Source organism: Dendrobates tinctorius, unplaced genomic scaffold (genome assembly GCF_039654945.1).
Source record: "Dendrobates tinctorius isolate UK_male_01 unplaced genomic scaffold, ASM3965494v1 ptg000019l, whole genome shotgun sequence".
NCBI classification, from domain to species: Eukaryota; Metazoa; Chordata; class Amphibia; order Anura; family Dendrobatidae; genus Dendrobates; species Dendrobates tinctorius.
In genome coordinates, this window is record NW_027361687.1 from 28,050,123 (window position 1) to 28,069,827 (window position 19,705).

The window sequence follows — 19,705 nt, forward strand, 5'->3', positions numbered from 1 at the left end:
GGCTGGGGAGGATGGAGGGAGAAATAACTTCCTTACTAGGTGGAGTGATTACAGTAGACAAGAAATAAAGTAGTATGAGGTGAAAGTGGAAAAAAAACAAACTAACATTGTAGTGGTTTTTTATCCCATTACCTTACAGTCAATTCCAATCTTAATGAATCAGGAGCTTCTGCTCGAAAAAAAAAACGCTCTCACTGGTCTTGGTGAATCGGGGTTTAAAACTTTATTATTATAGCACTTTTGCCTAACTGTTTTTGCATACTCTTAATTAAAGTGCTACATTTGCTGTCTGAACTGGAGTCTTACATTATTTTATGTTACTCATTTGAGGCAGAGGGGAGAAGTCATATGGGGTGATACCTAGGATTGGTCAAGAGAGGGCTTTTTGAGGATAGGTGTGATTAAGGCATGTTTAAAGCTTGAGGGGAAAACACCAGTTGTTAGTAATAGGTTGAAGAGATGGGATAGGGTTGAGATGAAGACTGTGGTGAGGTTTGGGATGAAGTGTGATGGGATCGGCTCAAGGGCATAGGTGGTGAGATGTGATCTTGAGAGTAGAGTGGAGAGTCAATCTTCTGTAATGGTGGAGAAGTTGGTTATATACGGTAACTATGATCGTCAGGAAAAGGAAACGCATACAGAGAAGTTACAATTGGTTGAAATTAAAATTTGCCTTGTTATTACTGGGGGGCAGAACTTTGCACTGCAGGTACACATAAGAAAATGAAAACTTGCTCCAGAATCAGTTCTGCAGCATCCATTGGAGGATAGGGAGTATCAATGGATTAACAACAAAATCTACACATTACCAGAACCTGATTTGTTGTTTTCCTCTTGTGCATAATTTTCAGAAATGTCAGTGACATAATTTGGTACAGAATCCAACTAGTTTGGAGCAACCCTAGAGATCTGTTCCAAGGCACACAACATATTATGCAAAATGTTGTGGTTTTTATGCATATTGTGGTTTTGCCTCTATGTAATGTCACAATGGATATTTACTTCTATCTCATTCACACTGTGCAGTTATAGAACATGGTGTATTTTCTAGTAAAGGAAGTATATCAGATAGACCTCTGATAACAAAGGGCATCTAACAATAGAAGTCAGGGCAGGAGCCCGAATTTTAATGATGTACTCTTAAAAAGCAAATAAACTTATTCTTCACTACTATCTTTTGCATCCCAAAACTCCACACGACAATGCAATTTTAGCTGCCTAGTTCTCCTTACAACAATCTGTACTCCACAGAGTACAGGACTATCCCTGTCCGAGTACTGTAGAGCGCAGAGGGGCTCAGACATGGAGAGTTCTGCGATTGCGGATTCTTGCAGAGTAGCAGCTAAAAGAAAGTCCTAATGTTCTGTTCAAGTCAGCTTTGTTTTTGTATTTCTTTACCGTTTGGGAAGCCTAAAATAAGGATATAAAACGTTCAATGGGTTAAATTTTAATTAAAATCTCATCAATGTACATCCATTCCATCTGGAATTTTTTTTTTTATACGGATAGAAAAACCCACATAGGTTGGAGTTTTTTTTTTTTTTTTTTTTTTAAACAGTTTTCACTGGAATTAAACTTAAAGTTTAAAAATTTCATAACAGCTTCATCATCTATTTGAAGCACTGGCAGAGCTCGGGAAAGAGAGTGACAGAATGCCACTAATTTATATCAAAAAGTGTCAAATCACGGCAAAAAATGGGAGTGCATTTCATGATGCACGGAATCTGATGGATGCACTGAATTTATTAAGAGATTGATGTCTCAATTTCTTAAATCTTAATCCTGCGGATTCTTCTTCAAGACTGATGCACAAAACACCAGTATTGATTCATTGACACAGTAGGGTGAAATTTATCAAGTTAAAGAATTGTGGCATAATTTGCACCAAAACTTGTCCAAGCAGCAGTCAGGTCGAACGGACTGCTGTGTTTGCAAATGGTCGTTAATCAATGCAATTGTGCAGGGCACATAGAATATTATTCTCGGCAGCACAGGACATGTGCTCCCAAGGAGAATGATTTTTAAGCAGGCTTAAAAATCATTTCACCCGACGAACAGACATTTTCATCGTTCATCTGCACTGCCTGATTATGCAGAGGCGAGCTTTCCTAAGACTGATCATTCCTGATAATCGGCCAGTGTAAATGTGCTCCAGTAGTAATGAATCTGCCCATACTGTAGACCGGTGAGGTCTATGGGATACAGACTATAACAATGAAACTCTTCTAGTATAAATAGATACTTTCAAAAAGTAACAAAGAAAACGATGCAAAACAGAAAACAAAGTGGATTGCTTTTTTCATCATCTTCCTAAACCCATTAATAAGGGGTCGTCTTTTATCACCCGTATACAGGATATGTCAGAAATGTATGATTGCACGGGGTCCGAATGAGGGTACTAAATTCTTGTGTGAATACAGCAGTTCACAATCATGACTAGCGTTGGTCACACGTGCGCTCTTACTCCTCGAAAAATTAACCAAGTTGTGGCCAAGCATGAACAGCACTGCGTCAATCACCCAGGAGACTATGGGAACACTTTTTTGGGATTCCTACAGAATCTGGTCGTCAACCATTTTAGGGAATTTAACAATTAAAGGAGTGCTGCAACTATTATAGCAGAAGCCACTTAACTTGTTTCTTAAGGTGCTTTCACATTGCATTTTGGGACATGCTAGGTGGCTTCGTCAGGGGCTTACATCCAACCCACTGCAAAAAGGGACTCGGGCGTATGCCCCTAGAGGCCATAGACTATAATGGTGCTGACAGAGCAATGTGCATCATTTTCGGGATTGTACGCCCACTGGTGAAGGAACCCTAGATGCAGTCTACAACATCTGGGTGTCCGCCTTCAGTAGGAATAAATGCCCCAAAACGATGCACGTCCGAGCGCACATTCACTCTATGGACCCATTGGTGCAACCATCCAAATTCCGTTATGCGGGACACAAGCCCTGATGGAGTTACTGATCGGGTGCCTGAACGCAGTGTGAAAGTCCCCTTAGTGGAAACTGCTTCGGGAAACGAATCTTTGGGAAGTTTTCCATTTCCTGAAGCTTTTTTTTTGTACAATTTCTCGAAGTGTTTTGTTTTCCTAAACAGCTTATTTTGCAGTCTAATTATTAGCTTTTTCCATGATAAGAGAATTCAAAGAAGTGTAACACACTTCCTTTTTTTCCCACCTGGGATTTTTCTAATTCTTTACAGGACGAAAAAATGCTTAAAAGACTGAACATATAATCAGCAAAGTGGTTTTACACTAGAAATAAATAGCAGGCGTATCTCAAACTTTTGAAGATTTTTTCAGGCAGTTTTTTTGAGCTGACCCACCACAAAATACCCCACAAACTGCTCCTTGTGTACTTAGCTTAAGGGTGTGTTCACACTATGCTTTTTACTGTTTTACTGAGTTTTCTGAGCAGAATCTCTACAACCAAAACTTGAACTGCTTGCGGTTTTTGCAGTGTCTTCTCCTAAAACTACTGTAAAGGGCCTGTCACACTAAGCGATATCGCTAGCAATATTGCTAAAACTTGTGACGTTATAGCGATATTGCTAGCGATATCGCTGTGTGTGATACTTACCTACAACCCGCTTCCCCGCTGGTTATCGCTGATCGCGCAAGAACATCCTGGACTGTTTGTCGTCAGCTTCCTGTGGAGAGATGAGCGTGGAGCCGGGCGGGAGGACGCAGGATCGCCTGGTGTGACAGGTAGTAGCGATCCCCGTCCCCAGCGATGTCGCTGGTGAGATCTGCCTGTGTGGCAGCTCACTAGCGACCACTTAGCGATGTACCAGCGTCATATCGCTGGTCGGGATCGCTGGTACATCGCTAAGTGTGACAGTACCTTAAGTCAAAAAAAAAAAAAAACCCTCAGACCCTCAGTTGTGCACACACCCTTAGGGTACATTCAGTTGGAAATCTTTAAGAGCCCAAAACTCTTCATATGAACAGCAAAGTGTATTTCCTCTAGAAATTCACAGGAAGACATGGGTGCAGGATTTATGGCGATTTTTTGAACAGTAACACATAAAAAATAACGAGTTTCTCAAGTGATTTTTTTTTTTTTTTTTAAATAATTTTTTCCAAGGGCTGGTTTAGATAAGTGTACTATATGGACATGTGCTATCTGATCAATGAAATAGGGCTGCTCAGATGATAGTTGTCCATTATAGACAGTCTCTCATATGTTGGATAAGACTCACCTATTCAAGTCTATGGATGAGCAAAAAAAATAATCGAATCATCTGTGTAGTTTCTAACTATTCCGGACACATCACAATTAGTAGGAAAGTGTATTTGATCGTGCACCATTTAAAATGTTGATGCATAAATCTATTTATATAATTGCCTTGTAATGTTTTCATTTCCTGTTCTGTCCAGATGTCACCATATCCCAGAATTCCAAGCAGAGGAAGTTCACCGACCGCCATATTGGGACACCAAGTGATGGGTGTCTCAATATGGAAACCAGGGCTGTGGAGTCGGTAAGCCAAACCTGCGACTCCGACTCCTCAATTTCCCTTACACCGACTCCGACTCCAACTCCGACTCCACGACTCCGACTCCCACACATATTGCTTATATTTAAGTGAAAAATTTATTGTAGTACAATGTGAACCTCAGACATTTAATCATTTTTATGATCCAATAATCAAGATATTTAGATAGAACAGAATATATATTGGTGTACTACCCGGTTTTCATTCTTTTTGGTACAGATACGATATGGATAGACAGATATGGATAAATGGATATATAGATAGAGCAGATTTCTAATCTGCTTTTGCTATTGAAAACATTATCTATGAGCTCAAAAACCTTTCAGGTGATGCGGTTTTTTAAAAAGATGATCAGCTTTTGCAGCTGAAAAACGTATCCTCAAAAAACACAGGAAAAACGCTGTGTGTGAATGTAGCCTTAGATCAGGAATAGAACAGCCATTTATAGGACATTTCATAACTTTCCCAAACTCCTATGAAAAAATATTCAGCACATCCTGCATTGAATTACTGTACCCAATTTATTATATATTTTAGGAGTCGGAGTCGGTCCATTTTATACCGACTCCAACTCCAACTCCGACTCCACCAAAATGAGCACCGACTCCGACTCCACGACTCCGACTCCACAGCCCTGATGGAAACTGCTGCTGGTACCAACCTATTGCCCGGTACCACCAGCGGAACACCGTCGCACCACACACACTCACCCTCTTGCGCGGTACCACCAGCGGAATACCGTCACACTGTGCATGCGCAAATTCTGCGCAGGCGCAGTGAATCATTCGGCTGATCCAGGCGGCAGATGTGCGACGTGTCTACAGGCAGATGAAGCCGTTCACATTAAAGGGGTTTTCCCACGAAGTTCATTTTAAAAATTGTCTGTCTGACCGTGTATGGAGCGTACCACATCTCCTGGGCAGGGGAGGAAGCAAAAGACAATACTGACATTACAGCAGGGGATCACAGTGGATTCATTTTGTGAGGTAAAATATTTCACTGACTGTTTTTACACAATATTTTACCTCACAAAATGAATCCTCTGTGATCCCCTGCTGTAATGTCAGTATTGTCTTTGGCTTCCTCCCCTGCCCAGGAGCTGTGGTATGTTCTGTACATGGTCAGACAGGGGTGAGACAGCTCAAACGGGACAGCACATGAGGGGAGAACACATCACAGGAAGGAGAGAGACAGCAGACAAGGGGGATAGCACATGGGGTAGACAGGTCAAAGAAGAGAGTACAGACCGGAGAAGTCAGCACATGGGGAAAGAGAGAGTGGATAGGTGAGTGAGCACATGGGGGAAAGGGATTCTCAACACTGCAAACCCTGCCCCCATCGTGACATTACCACCCTCCCGATGCGATAGCATCAGGCCTCCATCTAGTCTAGATATAACAGACGTAAAATACAGAAGCAATGCAGGCGGCACACAGACGTAAAATACGAAAGCAATGCAGGCAACAAGCGGACGTAAAATACAGAAGCAAAGCAGGTGGCACATGAACGTAAAAAAAGGAAGCAATACACAGACATCACAGGGTTGTACATTTCAGGTGGCACAGGGATAAAATACAGATGCACGATGTGGCTGGCCCAGGGACGTAAAATACAGACTGCACGCAGACTAAACATGCTGACGATACATAAAATACAGATGGCACAAGGACACGATTCGGACGACACGTCGGCATAAGATATGGAAGTAAAATACGGATGTCACACTAAAGATATGGAAGCAAATACGGACGGCAGAGAGGCAAGATACAGACGGCAGATGGATCCACGATACCGAAGCAAAATACAGACGGGACATGGAAGATTCGGCCACAACACAGGTGTAGAATTCGGACAGGACATGCACGTAAAATACGGATAAACAGATGACAATATGGCTGAAAATAGTTTTGAGTTTAATGGATGAAAATCACTTTTTCCTGCACTCATCCAACGCCGGCCTAAGTCAGTGTAAGGCCTCATTTAGACAACAGTATTTTTCATTGACGCAAAAAAAAGAAAAGAGAAATCGTCCCAGCATCATCAGTGTGTCATCAGTATTGTTCACATGTGGATACATTATACAGCTTCTCCTATACATTGTGATGCTAATCCCGGACTGATGCCATCCGCCTGCTGTACGGGATTATAGCAGACCTATAGCCCTGTATTATCACTTTTCATCTTTGCTAAATAATAAAAAAAACCGCACACGTCTCCATGACTTTTGCAAGTGAAAAAACACAGATGTGAACAGCCCCATAGACTATAAGGCTAAGTGCACACGTTGCAGAAAATTTCTGCTCAAAACCTGAATCCCTTCCCAGAAACCGCACCTATTTTTCCGTGGCGGTTTTTGCGCGGTTTTTGATGCGTTTTTTACCGCAGCGGTTTCTAAATGCATGGGAGAAGCCAAAACCGCGGAAAAATCCGCAAAATTAATGAGCATGCTGCGTTTTTTACCGCGATGCGTTTTTTTCGCAGTAAAAAACGCATCAATGTGCACAAAAAGTGCAAAATGCATAGAAATGACTGGGAAGCTTATTTTTAGCGGTTTTATAGTGAAAACCGCGGTAAAAACCGCTAAAAAAACGCTGTGTGTGAACACAGCCTAAGAGGAAAGTGTGATTTCTGAGAAACACTTGGATACAACACGTATGTCTGAACGAGGCCTGATAAAAGGGATTTTTTTAAAGCATTTTTCCCCCCCGCAGCCACTTTGAGGAGGACAACACTTTTTCCCACCATTTTTCAAAACCTCTTTAGGTACGAAAAAGAAAATGCAGAAAAAAAAAAAAAAATTCCAATGAGAATCTCCAATAGAAATTTTTTTTAGCGTATTTAAAAAAAAAAAAAAAAAAAAACAACATAACCTAAGAAGCCATATTGTGCACCTCTGGGAAAACTGTCCTTATTTTCTACAGTGGTCGCCAACAACCATTTGCCCAAAAAAAAAAAAATTAAATTCCCTTCTGCAATTTTCCATTATAAAAGAAAAAAACAAAACAAAGCCAAACCATCTGCATGGAGCAGAGCCCCGGCCCCCAGGACTGCCCCGGCCTCTTCCTGCCGCCCGTGGAGGCTCCGGGCTCTTTTGTGTCCCTTCCCCCGCCATGCTCACCCTTTACCTTTTTCTCACCCCATTCTTGTTATTACACCTCCCGCCTGCACCAAAAAAATCCACACAAAAAAACATGGCAGCATTTTTTTATCGTCTCCATTACGGCAGCGCCTGTCAGCCATTCGAGCAGACGACGGCGGCGGGGAGGGCGCAGGAGCTGCCGCCTCTGTCTGAGGAAACAAAACATGCAGGGGCAAGAGGTTCTGCAGCAGCGGCGGCCGCACAGCGCCGTCTCCCCTAATTGCTTCCAGCAGGGGCAGCAGAGACGTGCGGTAGCGCAGGGTTAGCGCGCCATCCCGCACTCTTGCAGGCCCCGGCACCATGCACAGATTATTTTTGCCTCTTACCTCCAACCCTGTACATGTTTGCAGCCATTTCTATGCAGGCAGGGAGGGAGGAGGACTCCCCCCTCCACCCTCCGAGACTTTTTAGTCCAAATCCTCGTATTTAGCTCAAAAAAAACCCCGATGAATCCGACAGATCGTCCAAGTGGAGAGCACAGGACTCCTTTTTTTTTCTTCTCTCTCTTTCTTTTTTTTCTTTTTTTTTTTTGCGGGGGAGAAAAGGGGGGTAAAAAAAATGGTGGATCGATCAGAAGAGAAGGAGGGGAAAAAGATGCATTTAAAGGGGCAGTGCTCTGCCTCCTGATGGCAATGTGCTGGGTGGAAGAAGAGACAGTGATGGCAACAGAGTCCTGGGCGAGGGGAGGAGGCCGGGGAGGAAGCAGTCATTACCAGGAGGCTCTGCCCTCCCACTACAGTAATGCTTCCTCCACCTCCATTCACATCTCGTCACGACACTCACGTTTTACGTTTTTCTCACCTCAGGGTCTCACACATGTAGATTGCAGCTGTAAAATACACAGGAAAAAAAAACACCTCATATTCAAGTCTTTTTATCTGCAAATGCAATTTTTTTCACCTCAGGCAGGTTTTTTTAAAACATATTTGTGGTGTTTTTCAAGCTTTTTCTAACTTGAAACAAAGCGACCGCTGGAGCGAAAAACGCTCAAATAAGGAGCCCGGGCGAGGTTTTATGCTTGTGTTATGAAGAACAGAGCGTCTTCTGAGAGGAAAATGCCGGAAGAATGGTCGGCTGACTTTGTTTTGTAACTGCTTGGTGCTTTTGGAAACCTACAGCTGTGACTTTTGCTGAAAAGTTGCTGCTTTTTTTTTAGGAAATTCGTTATATAACAATAAAAAAAAATCACATGAGATGCCGTACGCTAGTGGGTCGCCCTCCCAGGGCTGTGGGGTACTCAGTACCAGGACGGTCTCTCAGAGGGGAATGTCACAACAGCGGTGACCCGGTCCGTGGCTCTGGGCACCCATCTAAAAGGTGTTGAGTTGGGAATAAAGTTTATAAGTGATTCGTGACGCCACCTGTGGTGTTCGGCAAGGGAGGTGTTAAGCCGACGCTGCAGACAGATCGTCTGGGACAAATGGTGTGGTGCAGCAATGATGGTGTAGCCCTCCACAGGCAGGGCTGTAGTCCCAGGGCAGAGTAGATAAAGGGTTAGGAAGAAGGTGCAGTGTTTGGCACAGAGATGTAGTAGTGCTGAGGATGTTGCAGGAAGGAGGCAAGGACACAACAGGGTGCAGTTTCTTTACCTTTACTTGGCAAACGCAGTCCAGGGTCCTGATTACAGATGGCACAGGAGCAGGCTAGCCTGGAAGCAACTCAGGGATCTCTCTATCAGATGGGTTGTGTAGTCTCCTTCCTAGCGCTGGCTTGAGGTACATGCAGTACAGTGTTACACTGATGTTCCTCCTTATCTTCTCTTAGAACTACCTCGTATGGCAGACAGCTGTAGCCCTCTATCTCCCTTGGCTCACCTGTCGCTGTTGTGCCTTCGAGTCTTAGTTGGGAATAGAGCATTTACAGCTTCCTATTCCTCTGTTTTCTGTTGCAGGACCATCAGTATCCATACAACCGTGGAGACCAGGCTCCAGATCATGCGCTCTCACTGGGAGGGAGCTCTCTTTCCTCAGCTCAACCTCCAGCTTCTTTCCACACATCTACACTCGTTGCCCTCCTCACACTAACTGCCTAGTTTCCCTTCCTGGCCCTCAGAGAGCACTCCTCCCCCAATTCTGGTTCTGAGCTCCCTCTGCTGGCCTGGAGTGGGAACTGTGTTGCATGGAAATGATTAACTGCTGGAGAGACCCTTCCTTGCTTCCAAGCATGACATCACCCTCCCTGGAGGAAGGCAATGCCATTGTGGCGACCATACTCCTGGGGGCGCCACATTCCCCCCTAGTGCAAGTCAGCACTCCTGGGCTGATGAACAACATAAAGAAAAACATATAACAAATGACAAATAAACAATTATGGAGGTTACAAGATTATGAAAAATGTACAAAAAACAAAAGCTCCAAAAATAGTCCTATGATGATAAGTCCAAGCATCAATGTTCATGGTCCATTCCTGGGCAAATGGTGAACTATATACAAATTGGTGACCATACAAGTCCTGTGGTACAATTTCCATCAAAACAAAACTGGAAAATTCAAAGGAAACTCTTACAGATCACCTGTAGGCACAATCTTGAAAACAATTACATATGTACACAATTTCAACATTCACATAAACTTAGCTATATACATTATCTGATGGGTGGTATACCTTGTGTAGTACGAGTAGACCTGCCTAACACTGGTGTGACTGGGGGTCTTACTGGTTGTCTAGAGCTAACTACTAGTGTAGTTAAATTAGGTAGTATTCTCCTACTGACTCTTAGTCTCACCATGGGTATGACAGATTCACCATTGGCAGGGCGAGGGTTCTCTGGCTCCACTGCTGATATGGCATCTGCTACCTGAACTTCCCGATTTTCAGAGGTCTCATGAGTCACTTCTTCTTGTACTACCAGTTGGGGAAATGTCAACACTGGCACCACTATAGCATCATTTACTTTAGTCGAATTTGCGGGGAATTCTCCAAGTATGGTGCTGACCTTTTCTTCTTCCACGGGTTGGATGTCATTTTGTTCTTCCATTCTTTTAGCTGGTCAGGGCACAATTTCAAATGATCCCTTGATACTGCTGCTGAGGTTTCTCCTCCATCTTTACTAATAAGGCACACCTTGGTATTGTCAAAGTTTGAGGGTAGAATGGTAAAGGGTTCAGCTTCCCATTGGTCATCCAATTTATGCAGTCTCCTTTTCCTCTTGAGGACTTGATCTCCTGGTGACAAGGGAACCGCAGGTGCATGCTGATTGTAGTTCCTCTCTTTTTTTTGTCTTGCCTGAGCTAGACTCTTTTCCACACATTCTTGTACTCTTCTGTACTGTTGCTGCCTCTCTGTGTCCCAGTCAGCATCTGGTGACGTCACCTCAGGTGTCAGGACTCTCATATCCAAATCAATAGGCAGTTTACCAGGCCTCGCTCTCATTAGGTAGGCTGGAGTGCAGTTGGTGGAATTCACAGGAAAGTGTCTGTAGAGGTCTACCAGATCTGGCAACTTTTCTGGCCACACATTCCTCTCCTCCAAAGGCAAGGCCTTCAGCAGGTCGATCACCACCTGGTTCATTTTCTCACACATGCCATTGGTCTGTGGATGGTACAGGGTTGTCCTGATCTTCTTACAACCGTACAAGTTACAGAATTCCTGGAACACTTCTGCCTCAAAGGCGGGAACTTGATCTGTAAGCACTCGCTCAGGATATCCATGTGGTCTACAGAAGTGCTGTTGGAATGCTCTGGCTGCTGTCCTGGCTGTTTGATCTTTGACAGGCACAACGACCAGGAATCTTGAGTAGTGGTCCACGATGGTAAGAGCATAGATGTAGCCCGACCGGCTTGGGACCAACTTCACATGGTCCAGGGCAACCAACTCGAGTGGCTGCTTGGTTACTATTGGCTACAGAGGAGCTCTCTGGCTGTTTTGATCCTTTCTGCGCAGGTTACATTGTCCACACTTCCGGCACCACCTTTCAATGGCTTTCCTCATACCAGCCCAATAGAACCTCTCCTGTTGTGAGTTCATTTTCCCCTTCACCATTGAGGTCTGATGAACTCCCTCTTCTGGTGAAGGAAGGTAGTGAGGCTGATTACAAAGCACCTGAGCAGAATGATGATGACTGGGTGACTGGGATTGCTGACTGGATATAAGGCAGCCGACGCCCTTCTGCCTTGCGGGTGATTACTCTGAGGGATTCTTGGAGACCAGTCTGATTTCTGCTCCTCAAAAGCTAAGTTTTCTGCTCTACTTTATGCATTTGTGCTTTGGTTTTGTTTTGCCTTGTTTTTCTGGATTTCTGCCTTTCCCTGCTGGGTGAGCTGAATTCCTTTTTGCTCTGTCTTCAGATAATACCTGAGTACTGATATAGTCTTTTTGAAGCCTAGCGTCTTCAGGGCTTTTTTCCCTATCAGTCTGTTGGCTCTTGTTTTTGAGAGGGTTTTGGCGGATTGCAGACAGCAGCTTTCCTATTCTGTCCTATTTAGTTAGCTTGGGCCCCATCATTTGCTCAGCCTATCTTTCTATCTGTGTGAGTGTTTTTTCATCTTGCTTCACCGTCATTATATGTTGGGGGCTGCCTATTGCTTTGTAGTTCTCCGGCTGTGATCGAGGGGTCTAGGGCACCGTAGGAACCCCCCACGGCTACTGCTAGTTGTTGTTAGGTTCAGGGGTCTGCAATCCGATAGCTGCCAACTTCTCTGGTTTTCTGGACTTAGCTAGTATTTCTGTTTTTGCCTCCTACGGTGACTCATTCATAACAGAATCACCCGCCCTACCGCAGATCCTAGGGTACTCAATAGCAGGAAAGACTTGTAAAAAAAAAAAAAAATTTGTTTATTTTTCCTCTATATCTCTGAGGCCGTAGGGGGAATTTTTTTTTCTCTCAATGGAGATAAAGCAATTGTCTGATCATGTGGAGCAGCTCACTGCAGAAGTGCGGGGAATTCCCGCCTACCTTGCTCATTCACATGCTGCTGAACCAAAGATCCCTACTCCTGATGTGTTTTTTGGGGATTGGTCTAAATTTTTGAATTTCAAAAATAATTGTAAATTATTTTTTGCCTAGAAGCCTAACTCGTCAGGGAGCTCCGCGCAGCGGGTTAAAATTGTCATCTCTTTGCTGCGTGGCGATCCCCAGGATTGGGCGTTTTCTTTGAAACCAGATGATCCTACTCTGACTAATGTGAATGCATTCTTTCAAGCCTTGGGGTTGTTGTATGACGAACCTAATGCTATTGATCAGGCTGAAAAGACCCTGTTGGCATTGAGCCAGGGTCGAGATTCTGCAGAATTGTACTGTCAAATGTTCCGAAAGTGGGCGGTCCTTACTACCTGGAATGATAATGCCTTGGCAGCTCTCTTTCGGAAGGGTTTGTCAGAAGCCGTAAAAGATACTATGGTGGGATTTCCTGTTCCCTCTGGTCTTGACGATTCTATGTCATTAGTCATTCAGGTTGATCGGCGTTTACGTGAACGCAGGACTGCACGAGAGGTGTTGCCACCTGTTGAACAAGTGTCTGAACCTATGCAATGTGATAGAGTTTTGTCCAGGGAGCAACGTCAGGAGTTCAGAAGGCGTAATAAGCTGTGTTTTTTTTGTGGCGATGCCTCACATATTATTTCTGTCTGTCCTAAACGAGAGAAACGTTTTGCACACACGTTTTCTGTGGGTGGTGTTCAACCTAAGTTTCTTCTGGCAATTACTCTGATCTGCACCCTGTCCACATTTTCCGCCAAGGCTTTTGTGGATTCGGGAGCAGCCCTGAATCTAATGGACTTGGATTTTGCTAAACGTTGTGGATTTCCGATGACACCTCTGCGGACGCCTATCCCTTTGAGGGGGATTGATGCTACTCCTTTGGTGAAAAATAAACCTCAGTTTTGGACCCAGGTGGTAAGGCGGGTCGCCCCAGACCATCAAGAAAATTGCAGATTTTTCGTGTTGCATAATTTGCATGATACCATTGTTCTGGGGTTTCCCTGGTTGCAAATTCATAATCCAGATTTGTATTGGAAATCTGTGTCTGTGGTGAGTTGAGGTTGTCGGTGTGCCCTTAGTTAGGCTCCGTTTTTTTCCACCTCACCTCAGTCGCATGATGTTCCTGACTATTTGGCGGACTTTTATGATGTATTTAGTGAGAATGAGTCTGCGTCTTTGCCTCCTCATAGGAGTTATGACTGTGCAATTGAACCGAGCCCGGGGTGTAAATTTCCTAAGGGTCGGCTCTTCAATTTATCTGTACCCGAGCACGAGGCTATGCGATCCTATATTAAGGAGGCATTGGAGAAGGGTCATATTAGACCATCCTCTTCACCCTTGGGTGCCGTTTTTTTTTCGTGGCCAAAAAGGATGGTTCATTAAGGCCTTGTATTGATTATCGTGCCCTCAACAAAATTACTATTAAATATCAGTATCCGTTACCCCTGATTTCTGATCTATTCTCCAGAGTTAAAGGTGCTTGCTGGTTTACCAAGCTTGACCTCAGGGGGGCGTATAATCTTATCTGCATTAAGCATGGGGATGAATGGAAGACGGCGTTTAATACTCCGGAGGGACATTTTGAGTACCTGGTGATGCCTTTTGAGCTCACTGATGCCCCTTCTGTCTTCCAGTGCTTCATGAACGACATTTTCCGAGACTTTGTGGATAAATTTTTGATTATCTATCTGGATGATATTTTGATCTTCTCCAAGGATTGGGATTCTCATGTGGAACATGTTCGGACTGTGTTCCGGATCTTGAGGGAGAATTCCCTGTATGTCAAAGGATCGAAATGCCTTTTTGGGGTACAGAGGATTTCATTTTTGGGATTTATTTTGTCTCCGTCAACTATTGAAATGGACCCGGCCAAGGTACAGGCCATTTATGATTGGGTTCAGCCCACTTCTTTGAAGGCCCTCCAGAAGTTTTGGGGTTTTGCTAATTTTTATCGGAAATTTATAGCAAAATTTTCTAGTATTGCCAAGCCATTGACTGATCTGACTAAGGCCTCTTTCACACATCCGGTTTTCAGCATCAGGCGCGATGCGGCGAAAAGTGTAAAAACCGGATCCGGCGCCGGTTGCCACCGGATCCGGTTTTTCCCCCATTCAGTTTCATTATTGCCGCATCGCGCCGGATACCTATGCGGCGTATCCGGTTTTTGCCTGATCCGGCAAAAACAGCCTGTCCGGCGTCTGGAAAAAACGTTCCATGTAACGTTTTTTTGCAGCGCCGGACCGGCTTTTTCCACAGCGCATGCCCGGACTCTGTGAATGTTAACCCCACAAGTGCCCGGCGAGAGAGAGAGAGATCTCTCTCTGTCACCCGGACACTTGTGAGAGATCTCTCTCGCCGGGCACTTGTGGGGTTAACACTCACAGTGTCTGGGAGAGAGAGAGAGATCTCTCTGTGGGGTTAACCCCACAAGTGCCCAGCAAGAGAGAGAGATTCTCTTGCCTGGACACTAATGTTAACCCCCCATGTCTCTCTCTCTCCACCCCCCTCCCCTCTCCTCCCCTCCCCTCTCCTATCCTCTCCTCCCCTCACCTCCCTTTCAGCAGCTGTCTCATTGGCTGCCTCTGTCCTGCGGCTCCTTTAATAATGTCCGAGCCGTATCATCTCGCCGCACACACATCCGGTGTCACGGCTGCAGGCCGGATCCGGCGGCCCGGCTTTTCGCCGCACGCCGCCGGACCCCACACACCGGATGTGTGAAAGTAGCCTAAAAAGGGTGCTGATGTGTTGAATTGGTCTCCGGAGGCTGTTTCTTCCTTTCAGGAGCTGAAGCGAAGATTCACTTCTGCCCCGGTTTTGCGGCAACCTGATGTCTCACTCCCGTTCCAGGTAGAGGTGGACGCTTCTGAGATTGGTGCAGGAGCTGTTTTGTCCCAAAAGGATCCTGTAACATCTAAAATGAATCCCTGTGCTTTCTTTTCCCGAAAGTTCTCTCCATCTGAACGTAACTATGATGTGGGGAATCGGGAACTGTTAGCCATGAAATGGGCATTTGAGGAGTGGAGACATTGGTTGGAGGGAGCTAAACACCAAGTCGTGGTCCTCACTGACCACAAGAATTTGATTTACCTGGAGTCGGCCAAAGGCTTGAACCCTAGACAGGCTAGGTGGGCCTTGTTTTTTACACGTTTTGATTTTGTGGTCTCTTTTCTTCCTGGCACTAAGAATGTCAAGGCAGACGCCCTCTCTAGGAGCTTCTTTGCTGCTACCATCTTAAGCGAAAGGGTAGTTCTTTCTGCCATCTCGCCCGATTTGAGACGTGCTCTGGAAGAGTTCCAGGAGGACAAACCTGAGCGTTGTCCCAGTGGAAAGTTGTATGTTCCTGACCAGTGGAAGAAGAGAGTGATGTCTGAAGTTCATTGCTCTGCATTGGCTGGTCATCCAGGTATTTTTGGTACTAGAGATCTGGTGAGTCGGTCTTTTTGGTGGCCCGCCTTGTCTCGTGATGTCAGGAATTTTGTGCAGTCCTGTGGGACTTGCTCCCGGTCTAAACCTTGTTCTCGCTCTAGTGGGTTGTTGATGCCTTTGCCGGTCCCCAGGAGGCCATGGACCCATATTTCAATGGATTTCATCTCTGATATGCCTGTCTCTCAGAGAATGACTGTTATTTGGGTGATTTGTGATAGGTTCTCTAAGATGGTTCATCTTGTACCACTCCCTAAGTTGCCATCTTCCTCTGAGTTGGTGCCCCTGTTTTTGCAACAGGTGGTTCGCTTGCACGGGATTCCTGAGAACATTGTATCTGACAGAGGAGTTCAATTTGTGTCTAGATTTTGGAGGACTTTCTGTTCCAAGCTGGGAATTCAGTTGTCCTCTGCTTTTCACCCTCAGACCAATGGGCAGACGGAGAGAACAAACCAGACCTTGGAGTCGTATTTGAGATGTTTTATTTCCGCTGATCAGGATGATGGGGTTTCATTTTTGCCCTTGGCAGAATTTGCTTTAAATAATATAGCTTTTTCTGCCACTTTGATGTCACCTTTTTTTGTAACTTTGGGTTTCTTCAGGGCAGGTGGAGCCTTCTGCCTGCCCAGGTGTTGACACTGTGGTGGAGAGAATGCACTAGATCTGGGACCAAGTGGTGGATAAGTTATCTCTCTCCCAGGAAAAGGCCCAGCGGTTTTCCAACCGACATAGGACCATTGGTCCCCAGTTTAAGGTTGGTGATATGGTTTGGTTATCATCAAAAAATATTGCTATGAAGGTAGCTTCTCCTAAGTTTAAGCCTAGATTTATTGGACCTTACAAGATTTTGGAGATTATTAATCCGGTCTCTTTTTGTTTGGCTCTTCCTGTCACACTTAAAATTCATATTGTGTTTCATAAGTCCTTGTTGAAGAGGTTTGTTGAACCAGTTTTTCCTGGGGTGGCACCTCCGGACCCTGTATTAGTTGAAGGTAACATGGAATATGAGGTGGAGAAGATACTGGATTCCCGTCTGGCTAGACGGAGACTCCAGTATTTGGTTAAGTGGAAGGGTTATGGTCAGGAGGATAATTCCTTGGTCTCTGCCTCTGATATTCATGCCAAAAGATTGGTGCGTGCCTTTCATCGGGCTCACCCTGATCGCCCTGGTGGCGTGGTTCGGTGACCCCTCCTCAAGGGGGAGGTACTGTTGTGAATTCATTTTCCCCTTCACCATTGAGGTCTGATGAACTCCCTCTTCTGGTGAAGGAAGGTAGTGAGGCTGATTACAAAGCACCTGAGCAGAATGATGATGACTGGGTGACTGGGATTGCTGACTGGATATAAGGCAGCCGACGCCCTTCTGCCTTGCGGGTGATTACTCTGAGGGATTCTTGGAGACCAGTCTGATTTCTGCTCCTCAAAAGCTAAGTTTTCTGCTCTACTTTTTGCATTTGTGTTTTGGTTTTGTTTTGCCTTGTTTTTCTGGATTTCTTCCTTTCCCTGCTGGTTGAGCTGAATTCCTTTTTGCTCTGTCTTCAGATAATACCTGAGTACTGATATAGTCTTTTTGAAGCCTAGCGTCTTCAGGGCTTTTTTCCCTATCAGTCTGTTGGCTCTTGTTTTTGAGAGGGTTTTGGCGGATTGCAGACAGCAGCTTTTCTATTCTGTCCTATTTAGTTAGCTTGGGCCCCATCATTTGCTCAGCCTATCTTTCTATCTGTGTGAGTGTTTTTTCATCTTGCTTCACCGTCATATGTTGGGGGCTGCCTATTGCTTTGGGGTCTGCTCTGGGGCAGTTTAGATTTCCCTTTCTGTCTTTAGGCTATGTAGTTCTCCGGCTGTGATCGAGGGGTCTAGGGCACCGTAGGAATCCTCACGGCTACTGCTAGTTGTTGTTGTTAGGTTCAGGGGTCTGCAATCCGATAGCTGCCAACTTCTCTGGTTTTCTGGACTTAGCTAGTATTTCTGTTTTTGCCTCCTACGGTGACTCATTCATAACACTCTCCCGAAGCAATGCTTCCAACTTCTTCCATCCGAAGTGGCCAGCTCCATTGTGGTATGCTTCCAGGACCATTGATGCCTCTCTCTTTGGGACTATCACCTGCCAAACCAGCTCATGAGTACGGGCATTGATACTCCTCTGACACAGCTTTCCTTCATAAATGAACAGCCAGCCTCTCTCCTTCCACAACTGTTGGGTTTCTTCAGGAGCATTCGACTCTGGGCGTGAGTCAGCTTGTGACAGTAGATCCTTCACCAGGTGGACTGCGGGTTCAGTATCCTGAGTTTCTGCCCAGTCATGATGGGGCAATGGATTTAGGGTGACCTCCTTCAAGCCAGACGGTCTGTTTCTCACTCATTGAGCACGTTGGGCTGCAACTGGCCGGTGGAAGGGAGGTAACTCTATTTCTTCAAGAGCCTCAGGGTCTTCTCCTGCATCTGGCAGATTAGGCATTCTGGACAGCGCATCAGCATTCGCATTCTTGTGCCCTGTTCGGTACTTGATGGTAAACTCATAGTTAGACAGCCGAGCCATCCATCACTGTTCCAGTGCACCTAGTTTTGCAGTGTCCAAGTGAGTCAACGGGTTGTTGTCCGTGAAGATCGTAAACTTGGCTGAAGCTAGGTAATGCTTGAATCTTTCAGTCACAGCCCAGACTATGGCGGGAACTCCAGCTTGAAGGAACTGTAGTTGTCAGGGTTCCTTTCAGAGGGACGAAGCTTCCTGCTGGCGTAGGAGATCACTCTTTTTTTGCCATTGTGTACCTGTGACAGTACTGCTCCCAGTCCCACGTTGCTGGCATCAGTATACAACACAAAGGGCTGGTCATAATCTGGGTAGGCCAGTACTTCATCTCCTGTGAGAGCCATCTTCAGTCTGGTGAAGGATCTCTCCAACTCCTCAGTCCATTCAAATGTGGAACTCTTCTGTTTGGCTTTCTTGGACTGTCCCACCAGAAGATTTTGCATAGGAGTGGCTATTTCAGTGAAGCCTTTGATGAACCTTCGGTAGTAGCCTACCAACCCAAGGAATTGACGTACTCCATGGAGGTTGCTGGACTTCGGCCAGTCCCGGATGACTGTGACTTTGTCAGGATCTGGTGCCACACCTTCTGCACTCACTACATGACCGAGGTACTGTACCTTGGGCTTCAGGAGGTGGCATTTGGAAGGCTTCACCTTCAGGCCAAAGTTGGACAAGGCTTCAAACACCTCAGCCAGGTGCTCCAGATGGTCTTCATAAGTCTTGGAGAAAACAATGACATCATCAAGGTACAACAGGACTGTCTCAAAGTTCATGTGTCCCAGGCAGCACTCCATCAGCCGTTGAAATGTTCCTGGGGCGGTGCAGAGCCCAAATGGCATATAATTGATCTCACAGAGACCCATTGGGGTGGTCAATGCTGTTTTTCCTTGTCTGCCTCTGCCACGGGAACCTGCCAATACCCACTAGTGAGATCTAAGGTGGAAAAGTAGTTAGCAGTTTTAAATGCAGTTAATGACTCTTCAATTCTGGGTAATGGGTAGCCATCTTTATGTGTAATGCTATTAATTTTCCTGTAATCAACACACATTCTCATGGTACCATCCTTTTTCTTTACAAAAACTATTGGAGCTGCCCAGGGGCTACAACTGTCTCTGATGACCCCTGCTTCCGTCATCTCTCTCAACATACCTTTGGCACATTGGTATTGTGTTGGGGTATAGGCCGGTACCTT

At 45.3% G+C, this 19,705-nt stretch overlaps 1 protein-coding gene across 12 annotated transcripts in view; it reads right to left on the minus strand.

Moving 5' to 3' along the window:
* MTA1 (metastasis associated 1) overlaps positions 1-8,405 on the minus strand; it is a 166,349-nt gene extending 157,944 nt beyond the window's left edge. For 4 of the 12 annotated variants that reach the window (XM_073566771.1, XM_073566772.1, XM_073566777.1 and 1 more), the window contains exon 1: positions 7,969-8,400. In XM_073566771.1, the coding sequence (XP_073422872.1) occupies positions 7,969-7,996 (28 nt within the window). In that variant the 5' untranslated portion in view covers positions 7,997-8,400. Of the gene's footprint in view, positions 1-7,628; positions 7,646-7,968 lie in introns of those variants that run through there. The other 8 variants (XM_073566770.1, XM_073566780.1, XM_073566781.1 and 5 more) reach the window with 6 other exon arrangements.
* Positions 8,406-19,705: the final 11,300 nt, after the last annotated feature.